The sequence below is a fragment of the Toxorhynchites rutilus genome, chromosome 2, assembly GCF_029784135.1.
Source record: "Toxorhynchites rutilus septentrionalis strain SRP chromosome 2, ASM2978413v1, whole genome shotgun sequence".
Classification (NCBI taxonomy): domain Eukaryota; kingdom Metazoa; phylum Arthropoda; class Insecta; order Diptera; family Culicidae; genus Toxorhynchites; species Toxorhynchites rutilus.
Window position 1 is genome coordinate 72,430,936 of NC_073745.1, and position 12,603 is coordinate 72,443,538.

The 12,603-nt window shown below is 39.1% G+C and overlaps 3 protein-coding genes across 7 annotated transcripts in view; 2 read left to right on the top strand and 1 right to left on the bottom strand.

Annotated features, from left to right (window-relative positions):
* LOC129770509 (protein kinase C-binding protein NELL1-like) overlaps positions 1-12,603 on the top strand; it is a 309,088-nt gene that overhangs the window by 186,829 nt on the left and 109,656 nt on the right. The gene's annotated exons all lie outside the window — the stretch shown is intronic.
* LOC129770514 (putative nuclease HARBI1) lies at positions 2,044-3,165 on the top strand. Its single transcript, XM_055773406.1, has 3 exons — positions 2,044-2,404; positions 2,469-2,901; positions 2,965-3,165. Exons 1-3 carry the CDS (start codon positions 2,292-2,294, stop codon positions 3,154-3,156), a joined length of 738 nt encoding a protein of 245 aa, XP_055629381.1. The 5' UTR covers positions 2,044-2,291; the 3' UTR covers positions 3,157-3,165.
* LOC129770513 (uncharacterized) lies at positions 3,916-5,293 on the bottom strand. Its single transcript, XM_055773405.1, has 3 exons — positions 5,155-5,293; positions 4,918-5,101; positions 3,916-4,851 (listed from the first exon to the last, which is right to left on the bottom strand). Coding segments are annotated over exons 1-3 (744 nt in total). The 5' UTR covers positions 5,157-5,293; the 3' UTR covers positions 3,916-4,293.

A 12,603-nucleotide genomic window follows, 5' to 3' on the forward strand; every position in this document is an offset into this window, starting at 1 on the left:
GTGGCTACGGAGACCCCCAACCTAATCTAATTTCTTTTTCTAAGAAATCTAATTTAATTTTTAACACAAAATTGAGTAAAGGGTGTGTCACATCAAATTGCATCACGGAAAAAACGCTGTAGAAATTTAATTTTTAGGAATTATATCTTCAGCTTTCGCTTATAATCAGATAAGAGTGTATAGATCACGTTGGCCATGCTTCACTGTCAATTTTTCGTAAATTTGGAAAAATGTCGTCGAACGAAATAGAGCGTCGTGAATTAATCCTGCGCACTCATTTTGAGAATCCGGAGTTGTCACATCGGGGCATCGGTAAGATGCTGGGAATCGTCCAATCCACGGTCAGCAGAGTACTAAAACGATACTTCGAGAACCTAACCATCGACCGGAAGGTGAAGAACGGCAAAAATGGATGCTCCGTCAGTGAAAAAGATCACAAGCGCGTAGTTAAGCAGTTTAGACGTGATCCGTGAAGTTCGGTCCGGGATGTCGCCAATAAGCTGAATTTGTCAAGTTCATTCGTCCAGCGGACCAAGCAGCGGGAGGGCCTGTGTACATACAAGGTTCAGAAGGCTCCTAACCGCGACGAAAGGCAAAACATGGTGGGGAAGACGCGAGCCCGGAAGCTGTACACCGAAATGCTGACGAAGCCGCATTGCCTGGTAATGGACGACGAAACCTACGTCAAAGCGGACTTTCGTCAGCTGCCGGGCCTGTTGTTCTTCTCCGCAGAGTACAAATTCAGCGTTCCGGAGGAGATTCGCAAGCAGAAACTATCCAAGTTTGCCAAAATGTACATGGTGTGGCAAGCGATCTGCTCTTGCGGAAAGCGGAGCGCCCCCTTCGTGATGACCGGCACGGTAAACGGGCAGGTTTACCTTAAGGAGTGCATACAGAAGCGCTTACTACCACTATTGAAGCAGCACGAGGGCCCAACCATCTTCTGGCCGGATCTCGCTTCGTGCCACTGTTCAAAGGACGTGTTGGAGTGGTACGAAGCCAACGGGGTCACCTTCGTGCCAAAGGAAATGAACCCGCCCAACGCGCCGGAGCTTCGCCCAATAGAGAAATATTGGCCGATTATGAAGCAGGCCCTCCGGAAGAACCCAAAAGTTGTCAAATCGGAGGCGGACCTCAAGAGAAAATGGATTTCTGTTCAAAAAAAACTACAACCTGACGTTGTACAGAACCTTATGGACGGGGTAAAGAGGAAGGTGCGAGCATACGGGCTTGGGCTCGAAGTATGAATAAAAAGAAAATGCCAAAAGTTGTTTAATAGTTTTTATTTTACTGTCTAAAATTTTCAAAAGGATCGGTCTACTGGGCGAATTTCTACAGCGTTTTTTCCGTGATGCAATTTGATGTGACACACCCTTTATACATTAACAAAATAAACCCTGCGTTAGATGCATTTTGCTAATCATGACAATATCGTTTTATTTTCCTTACAAACGTTCCCGTTATATTTGTTTATTCCGTCCAGCGCAAATCAGTTCAGTTGCACTAGTTCGTTCGCAAACTGTTCGCCCGCAAACACTTCGTTCTCAAACAGTTCGTTGCCAAACAGTTCACTCGCAAACAGTTCGTTCACAAGCAGTTCACTCTCAAACAGTTCACTCGCAAACCGTTCTTTCGGAATCAGTTCGTTCACAAACCGTTCGCTCGCAATCAGTTCGTGGGGAGAACGACCGTCCGTTCACTCTTTTCGGCGAACTAGTTCGTTCGTACCGTTCGTGAACGGTTTGCCCATCTCTAGTTTTAACAGTCACTTTCTTGCAAATGCTTAGTATTATATATTATACCTGTAAATAATGTTAAAATGAAGCCTATACCGCAAAGAATGTCAGGGTTTTTATTATTCAATTATTTAAAACATTGAAGTTCAGTAAATTTACAGGTTCTTCCAGTTTGTTGCGTGAGCGTTTACGCTCACACAACAAATTTTAATAACTTCTACAAAAGTGAACCGATTGTTATTCTTAAAAAAGTTGATGGGTCTGAGCCTAGGGGCGAGGACGGGATCTTGGCATGAGACTATGGTGCCTATTCTGTATTCCGACGGATTTCTATTTCGTTCGAAAGTGATATTTCGATCGTTTTCGAATTTACCATTCCCTATTCCAATCGTTTTGCTCGTTTCGAACGAAAGTGTTAGAAAATTTCGAATATGCATCGATCTGTCAAAAACCGATAAACAAAAAGAAACACCGTATTAAATAGCGGCGAGTGCGAGTTGAATTTCAGTTAATTTTTGATCCTAAGAGAAATTTGTGAGAAAATTTTCTCGTTCAATGGATTCCGTTTTGTTACCGATTTTGGCGGAGCAAGAAGAAATTGGAATGCCTTGCTACCATCGGCGAAACCACCGAAAATCAACCGACTTCATAAAACTTTCTGATGAAGCGTAAGTATCCGTCTCAAAAATCCCATGTTTGTTTCTCTTATTGATTAATTTTGCCCTTATTCAGATTCATCAAAAGTTTTCGTCTAAGTAAGGAAGCTTTTCGGTACGTTTTAGAGGAAATTGAGAACTTCCTTACCACAAGGAAAGGTGGTCTATCCACGGAGGTGAAACTCGCAGCATGTTTGCGATTCTTTGCTGAAGGAAATTATCAACATGGAGCAGGGCAAGATTATCACATTGCCATAGCACAGCCCACATTTTCCAAGGTGCTGACTGAAATGCTTAACATTCTGGAGCGGACACTGTGTAAGAAATGGATTTCCCTAAATATGACGGAAGACGAACAGCGGCGTGCTAAACTACACTTCTATCAGAAAACATCAATTCCGGGTGTTATTATGTGTTTGGATGGAACCCACGTAAAAATTATTCCACCTAAGCTGAATCGAAATTTGTTTTTTAATCGGAAGGGATTTTATAGTCTCAACGTTCTGATTGTAAGTATTATTAGTATTTGAATTAACAAATCAATGAACAAATACTCTTTTTTATCAACATAGGTTTGTGACGATCAGCAAAGGATTCGTTTCGTTGATCCTACCTTCCAGGGATCTAATCATGACTCTCATATATGGCGTGTAAGCCCTGCAAGAACTCACTTTGAGCAACTTCAACAAAATGGTGAAGTTAATACTAAGATTCTAGGTAATGTTCAACTACAATATTTTAGTATACTTGTATGTACTGTGTGATAAAATATTTTCAGGTGATGCTGGTTATCCATCGGAACCTTGGTTAGTAACGCCATTCAGAGCAGCGGAGGAAGGGAGTTTGGAGAGCGATTTTAATCGCAGGCATGCCTTGGGTCGTGCTATCGTCGAGCGGACAATCGGTTTACTAAAAAATCGGTTTAGATGCATCCTTGGCGCGAGACAACTTCACTACAATCCTACTAAATGCGCTCAAATTATAAATGTATGCTGTGCACTTCACAATATATGCTTAGAATTTGGTCGTTCTCAGTAGTTATAATATGTTATGCAGCTGTTTACATAATAAACTTTTGTTTAAATTAATATTTATGACTGTTAAATTTCATCTAACTTGTTTGCAAATGCTCAAATAAATAACAACCACCGGAAAAGGAAGTGTCTTCCTTACTTAACTATGGTTTCGGCAGAATTATTTACTCTTATTCCTGCCAACACTTTGAGAACATGTCATTATCGATTTCTCGTAAGCAGGCCAAGTATTCAAATAACCATTGTTAATACTTTTTGCGTTGTTTTAACCCCTTGCTGTACGATTTAATTTCCAACAGCACGGCCCAAAACGAGCACTTCGAGTCGTTCCGCTACTCTGCTGAGTGTGGGTATCTAACATGGGTGCCCTATGATGAGCAAATACATGTTGTGTTTAAAATAAAAACGAAGGAGTTATTACTACGTACTAACTCGTTCGTTTTTATTTTAATTATAATATTCAAATTATATTTTACATTTTTAGCTCATTCAATTTTTTTTTTAAATAACGGAAATTTGATAATCTTCAGTTGTCGGTATCCTCATCATATGCCTGAAGCTATGTAATTATTTCACATCGAGAAACAACGAGTGAAGTTCAATGTTGTACGTGAAGGGGTTAAGGAAGTTCCATAAACTATAGGCGAAATTCGTGAATTTTAAAAAAGTTTATATAATTTTGATGCTATTCCAAACAAACTTCAAAGAAAAAATTAAGTAAGATTTTTCTTCCATGGAAAGATATAAAAATACGATTAGAACTTTTTTCATTTTTTTATACTTGAGTTACAATATAAAGATAAAAAATCAGATCACTGATATTTTGAAACATTATTCTAATGTTCTGAAATATACGCAATCTGCGTTTCAAGGATTTGTCGCTATTGATTTCTCCAGCGCGATCTTCTCCATCTCGTGGTTATGTCGTTTTTGTTCACTCAGATGTTCTTTGAGTGTGGCATCCACGGAAAGAATCGCTCGAGCTGATTGGCGCTGATAATGAACCAGATCACTCAAATTCTTGTTTGTGTTTTTTAACAGGGATTTCACATTGGTGTGAAATTTGTTTTGTTGCTCGACTTGCAGCTCTAATAGCCTCGTGGTAGAAGGTCTGGATTTTTTCGGCTGAGAGGGCTGGAAGTGAATGGTATTATTGATACCGTCACACTCGTCGGAAGTACCATAATATATAAAATTTTCCTGGTCTGCAGCTTGAGGTTCACCCGAAGGCGAACCCAACTGTGTTCCATGAGATGAGGTACCCGGGATTCCTTCCACGGTCGCAAGTAACCCAGTTAGTAGAACTGCCTGCTCCTCCAGCTCGGACAAATTGATAATTTTATTGGGTCCTCCACCTGTCGCCCTCTGCTCCCGTTTGTTGTGAGCGAGTTTTCGCTTTAATCCGGACTTATAGTCCGCCCAAACCTACACAGAAAACCAGGGCAAAAATAAGACTATAAACATATGTTTCGGATTCGTTTTAGTATATACCTTTTTCCATCCACTTCCATCGCGAATAGGCGGTCCCAAACTATTGACTTCTGCCGCCAGATCATCCCAGAAGGGTCCGGAATTTCCTCGGGAGAAACCCTTTGCTATGTCCGGCTCTTGCTCCAGAAGCAGCACAATCCGCTCGAACTGATTTTTAGTGGTTGTTTTGTTTTTGTTTTTTTCCCTGTTGAACGTTAAAATTAATTTAAAGAAAAAAATGATTAAAAATTAGCTTACATTTTTGCAGTTCACCGCTCATCCGCTGCGGAAATTATTCACTCCTTCATAAACAAAGTGGGTTTGACGTTTGGTTTGATTCGAATGAAAGATGTTCGAAAACAAAACAGTCCGAACGAAAGGTATTCGAATTTGAAAACACCTCGAACGAAACAGGGAATGGAATTTACCAAGTCGTTCGAAATATTTCGAATCGATTGAAATACAGAATAGACACCTATGATTGTGTGTAGTACTTACACTTGAAATGAGTTTTTTGCATCATTCAAAATCTGTATTTTTGATACAACAAATGGAAGTCCTGGCAAAAAAACCGTTTCCTGTATGAACTTGTATCTTTTAAATGGGTAAGATGGGATAACGTGGTAGAATCCGGAACCACATTCTGTTCAAAAATGTACACAAAATACGATTAAAGCAATTGCTACCCTTTTCTTCTGTATATTCAACTATGCCGAAAGTGACGAACCAGCCAAAAAAGTTGAAAGTGACTATACAGATACAGATACAGATACAGAATACAGAAAAAAATAGAGTGTTGATCTCATTGGGTGCTAAGTTCTGCTTATGTATAGGAAAGGGAAAGGAGAATGAGCATGTGCATTCGAGGAAGGGAAGCGGCTTTCTTAGGCAGACATATATGGGGAGCATAATATTAAGATTGCGAGTATCATAATCATAATCTGATATGCGTGAGTATACCTTTTCGATCTTCTAAATCAGCAGCAGTTAAATACATTAATTACATTTTTTTAAATAACCAAACAACATGCCCGATATTATGACATCCTGTACCACAATTAGGGGAAATCAGGGTAAAACCTATACCCCTGATTTTTCCAGTTAGAAGCATTTTTTTGCAAATTTCCCGATGTCACCTGTACACACTTGTCATTTCTTACGTTTCGAGTCACTCTGCAGCTGCGGAAGTCGCCTTGCTATTAAAATAAACAACAAAACAGGACCTGCCAGCAAACACGAGTTAGTCCGTGCAAAATTTCGGTAGTGGAATTTAAGTGTTTTTGTCTGAAAATTGGGAAATTCGCTACTTCTGGGAGCCTAATTAATCTTAGATGATTGTTCAGCGTATTTAGTAAGACGGTGAGTGGTTTTGTTGCTTACTTGTTTTGCTTTTATTTCTTCTTATATCAGAATTGGTATTCTAATGTCTACTATGTTTGGATTTTAGAGCAACTTCATGGAAGTTTATCTCTTGTCAACAATTGTAATAACTTTTTCCACAATTAGGGCTCTGAACACTTCATTCATCTAAAACTAGGACGCAAGCGGAAAACTTTTCGTCTCAATCTAGGTCATATGGAGTCAATCAAATTTATTTTTCAAGTGCATTTTACACGAAAAAAAACATGCAACATTTTTTCCCATGCACTGTCAAATGTTTTCCGTCAAAGGAACAAACGATTCTGTAACTCTGACGAGAAGTAAATTTGAATTAAAATTAAGTTTAGAACACCTCAATGATACAGAAATTTCAGTTTCTGCTAAAATTTCAGTTGGGCCCTAATGATTTTGAACGCTTGCATTGATTTAAGAAAAAAAAACTAGTTCGTTCATTTCATCTGATTATTTTTGCTTTTAATAACAATACTTTTCCTATGTAGTGGACTATTATAAGAAAAGTAACACACATAAACAAAATATGTGACGTCACAGATTTAAAAATCTTCCCACCTTACATTTTCCAGCTCGCTTCCAGTTCTGTAACCATTTGAAGTCGAAGAAACATGGGATGTCTTTGGAATATATGGAAATCTTTAGGGTGTCGGTTTTACCCTGATTTCCACTACATAGATTGCTAGTAGCAAGACTTACACGATAAAAACGTGAATTGAGCACGAATTGATTAGGCAACATACAATACAACTACTGATAAATGTCTATTATCGGTAAATGGAGAATAATTTATTAAACGCATCAACTCACATTGTGAACTAACGCCCGAGTTCAGGCAAAAAGATTGCTCGTTGCGTCGGGAAGAAAAGCGAGTGGTTAGTACAATCGAAAGAAAACATACCCATTTTAATAGTGACCATTCTATCCTGGATTCCTCGAGTCGAGAAAGACGCACCACGCTAGATATGGGGTACAGACTAGGGAGCGTTGCTGATTAATGGTCAGCTGCATCCCAATAGGAAGTAGCCCGTGTCGGGCACACGTACAGAGCATCGAAGACTGCAACATACCAATTATGAGAACACTTGTAATACTAACCTCGAGCCAACCGCGAGTAATCGGTTACATATTACTAACATAGTTGTAAGACAAAAATTGTCAAAATATTGGACTCCCGGCCCCGTCAGGCTAACGTCACATGTGCCTTAATAAAAAATATATTTTGGGAAAAAAAAATACCCATTTTAATCGTCAAATTGTTAACTTTTTTTTTTTACTATATTCACCGTTCATGTTTTGAGCAAAAAAAAAATCTGGATAAATTTCCTGTCTAATGATATATAACACAACATATGTCGCAATAACAATTATGAGTAATATGCGTTTGAAAACTCCAAATGAATCGTTACATTTTTCGTAGAGTGACCCCCCTATATAGAAATAAAAGACATAGTCCTATGTCAAAATGAAAATCAAGTTTATTTTAGGACATTTCCGATGTGACCATCCCTTTTTCCGATAACGCGTTTTAAACGGAGTACAAAATTCTCCATGCACAACTCTAACATTACGACTTCGATGCTGTTGGAAATCCGAATTATTTCTTCTATAAGTTTCTCTAAATTTTGTGGCTTATTAACATAGTAACGGTCCTTCACGTACCCCCAGAGGAAGAAATCGACGGCGAGAAATGTTGAGATTCTTATAAAATAAGTGGACAAACCATGATCAAATTTTCGACTGGACAAACCAACATCATTTAGCTTATATTTAATTTTGAATTTAAAATAAGGACTGGTTTCATCATTGCGATTAAATTTGATTCAGGGGAAAGCGTTGAATTTTCAATTCAATGTATTTTTTTCAATATATCTGTAATATTTATATACATTCTGAAAAAAATCGAAGGAAGCTGAGACAATTCATGAATAAGATAAACAAATGATTTTTTTGTGTGGGAAAGCCGAATTCGAAAACAAGACACGTTCTTATGAAATAGAAATAGCAAGTACAGCGTTCTTTCTACGGACCATGTGGATAGAGAAAATATTGTAATTCAGTTGTACTTCAGTCCTGGTGTTTTAAATTTATACAGTATAACAATATAACAGTATTACATCCAGCTAGCGATCAGGCTACAAGGAGATTTTCCAAATGGCTTTTCTCGAGGAGAGTTTCGTTTAGTTTTGCAAATTGACCTTCTTCAAAGCTAGAGGCGAATGAAATTTAGAGCCTCTATCATTCAAACCACTATCATCATTATCCAAGTCCTAATCTCACTTTAGCTAGCAGACAGCAGTCTTTCTCAATGTTGATGTCAAAAAAAACAGCTGTTTTGCTCGATGCAAAGGAAAAATGGACGATAGATATCGCACACAGTGATGCAATTTTGTTCGGTGGAGGCACCGCGTCGATTTTTATGCCGTCGAATGGAAAGTGCTTCTGTATTTTTGCATCACACCATTTCTGCATCTGTACTGGAGTGTAAGTTTAACATTTCGGAAACGAGAGCGTTACATTAAAGGGTGTAAGCGTTAATACTGCTGGCTGAGAGAAGTGGTATGACAATGACTTCAGAGAGATAAAAGGTGTATGATGTTTGTTACTTATTGGCCCAAAAACTATTTCCATAGATCAAAAACTGTCTCTGATGCATTAATGGGCGGTTTATTGTCTACCCACCGTAAACTCAAACCAACGAACTTAGCCAGTTAACATGTATGCTATAAAGGTACAACGTGTTAGTATTAATAAATTGCGCGCAAAAGAGCGTGCAGTTTGGGACGTGTTATTCATGGTGTCACGGGCCGCAAGAAACTAATAAGGAAGGGTAGTATCCAAGACACGACCACATTGTTATCGTAGGACTATGAAATTATAACAGTGAGATACAAACATTCTTGAACTTCAATAATGAAACTCTTTAGTTCAAACGTTTGGTACCACAAGAGTGAGAGGCGCGAAGCAATGATACGTCAATTTGCGCAGATTTTCCCATCAACCAACAAGTACTGTTGATTACTCGCTGTCTATAGCGACACTAAAACACTGAACTTACAGAATATCCAAATAGTTTTTGAGCATCTTTTAGCGAAATCACATTCCTAACACTGAAAAAAACCTTCTCCACATCATGCTTGAAATGCCTTGTACTTTGACGCCACTTTTAACCCGAAAACAACACTAGAATTTACGATTGATCGATCGGAAAAAATCACCAATAAGTGAGTCTGAGAAAGCCTCTATAATTCAGAACATCATCATTACACCTATAAATCCGAACGCTCTCCCAACTAAAGAGAAGCCTCCTTCCAGCAAGAAATCATGATTACGTTCTGATTACTTATATATTATTTTGAGTAATTCTTAAATCAAAAATTTTTGAAAATGGGAGGTTGATGATTCATTTTTGTTCTAGTAAGAATCTTATCTTAAAGATATCCTTGGGCTGAGTATATTTTTATTGAAAGCTGAATCTTTTTACGTGATATTCCGAAAAATCAGAAAGGTTTATTTTGTATTAAAAAAGAATAGAATTTTTTATTTAAAACCCTCAGTTGGGGATGTCAAGATAAGAAAAATCTGTGGGTCTGAAAAATACAATTAGTTCATGCTTCGAGAACAAATATACAACTTGTTATCGGTGAGATTGGTAAGACTCCTGGAATCGCAGCAATTCAAAAGAGTGACTCAAAATTGTTCCGACATGATACACGAAAACTGTGTGATTAACCAGCTCCAGCCATTCATCGGCTATTCGTCATTAACTTCACAACATTTTGAGCGAACTAGGATAGACAAACTTATTTACCACCGTGGATTCATCGCCATCAATAACAGGGTTACTCAAGATGAATTTTGTTACCTCTATATTTCAAACGGAACTACCTTAACCAGTAAACTGATTTTCAGATGACATTTCGAACCACAATCCGCCCTTTTGATTAATACACGCCATAAAATGAACAAACAGGCTAACAACCGCTAGACATAGTTATTTGTACTATCTGATAAACGGAATCGACATAACTCATCTATTCCGTCGGATGTAAACAACCACCAAATTGGCGCTCCTGGGCTCACAGGCCAATATCGCCTATGTCGGCCAACGCGCGAACGGTCCGCGCGTCGGCGTCGTGATGGACCTGTCAGCCCATTGACAGGCTGATGGAGATTTACGGCGTGTGAAGAAGATTGGCCTTTCGCCGCAGCGATCCGATCGGTTGCTGGTCCGCGAAACATTTTCAAATCGCCGCTCACGCCCGCCAGCTGTCACCACAGAGTTGACAAAACGGTTAGTCGTTAATCACGCTAGGAGAATGCTTTACGCATCGACTGGGGGCGGGCAAAGGTCCATCTGTTGGTAGCGTAATATGACCCTAAGCTGCTGAGTTAACGCTGCATTGTCTGTGACATCTATGTTGATCGTCCATTAGAGATGGGCGGCTATTGTGTTTTGGTAGTTGAGACATTTGTTTTACTGGTGTCAGATAGCGATCAGCTAGTGATCATTTGGCCACTTCTCAGCGTGAAAGAGAACCTTGGCGCTAAGATGAGATCGCCCTGCGCAAGAGTATCATGTTTCATTTGTTGACAAGCTGATTGAGATGAAGATCGTGAATTTGACAAAGCGTGTCAAACGTTCAGGTGGATGGGTTCATGCTAATCTATGACCATCGTTGTATGTGTAAGGGACTGGAAATTTCGAGTGGTTAGTAAATCACGCGCCCGTTATTAGCCGAGGTCTTGATTTGCATTATATTGGATGATCTCTAACAACTTGGCTTATATGGTTGGGGTTCAGTTTATTTGTTAAAAGATGGGTGAAATTCGAGATTTATTGCTTTATTATCTAGGGACTATTGTTACACGGATGAAATATGTGTTCGGATAAGCCTAACGTATGTTACGTTAAAAAAGCAAGAATTTGAATTGCCCTAAATTAACATGTTGAATATATTTTGACCTAAATTTTTTCCACTGGAAATCCCCTTCTGAAATCGGCGCATCACTCTGGGAATACCGAAGGCGTTATCTTCGAATGACATAATTTATCAATTCAGAACTACTCACCAGCGAGAATCGTTTTCCATCGCCCGCATCGCTAATTTGATGCAAAACAGAAAAATTGATTTAAATTGAATTAAAATTCATTTTGCAGCTCCAGAATCGCTTGTTGACTGACATTGATTTTGCAGTTTTGTCCTCCCCGGTCGTGCTCTTGAAAATTTGCCGCTCCTCTCGTAACGGATTCAAACGCTTTCCTTCTTTGCCACCAGCATCGCGCGCTCGATTTCGCCGAAAAGGGTCAAGGAGCAGTGGCAATCAATTGGCCATAAATTTGCCATTGCGGCCGTTTGAAGGAGAAGAAATGCATTCCACTGCGATGGTGGTGGTGGTGGAGGCTGACTGAAACCGATGGGATGCGCTAGGAACGAGCGGTACGGGGCGTGTGATCGGTCATGGGAATTCGATAGCGCTGCCTAAACGAGGCTAAATTGGTGCTCAATTGGGCTCGATGAGCGGTTTTCCGTTTTATCTGCCCTACAAAAGAGCCGACTTCCAATGGACCGAGCATCGTGTGATGCAACTTGTCGTTATTGTAATTTCGAAGACCACTTCTCGGAAGGCTCGTTCGATTATTGGCACATATTTGGGGAAATGAAGAAGCCACAAGGCGGTTGCGATCGTTCGATAAACCGGTTCGGTTGCATAGTTCCTCGTTTCGGCGAATGCGTGCAGAAACACTGTTGCACTTTTGATGATCCGATTGGGAAGACAGTATACGTCACCATCATAACTCAGGCGCATCTTTCCATTCCAGGTGGATGTCCAACATAAGCGCCTCAACATTGTTGCCCCTCAAATGATCTCCATCCGTCGGCAGTTTACTGCTTTTTTTTCTGTAGATTGTCCGCTTGATTTATTGAATCATTGTGTGTTTAGCTTTTGCCGCTCAAATACTTTCATCGGACAATCGAATTCTTGAGTCAGATCCGTTAGAAGGTTATATAGATGTTTAGTGGTAAAACTATCCTGAGATTATATTAGAAACAAGATCTAACCGAAAAAATATTTCAAATCTCACCCGACAACCTCCATGATATAGGGTTTTTTTACTCGAAAATGGTAAGTTCTACAAAAAAGTGATCTATGGAAGAGTTTTAGGAAAATAATTAAATTTTCAGAAAAAAAATACTGGAAAATTTTTTTTTTCAATTCTACTCTGAAAAAAATCGATTTCAAAAACTAAAAGTCGATTTCCTCAAAATGGTCTTCTCAGATTTTGATGAAATGATAGATAAATTGTAGATA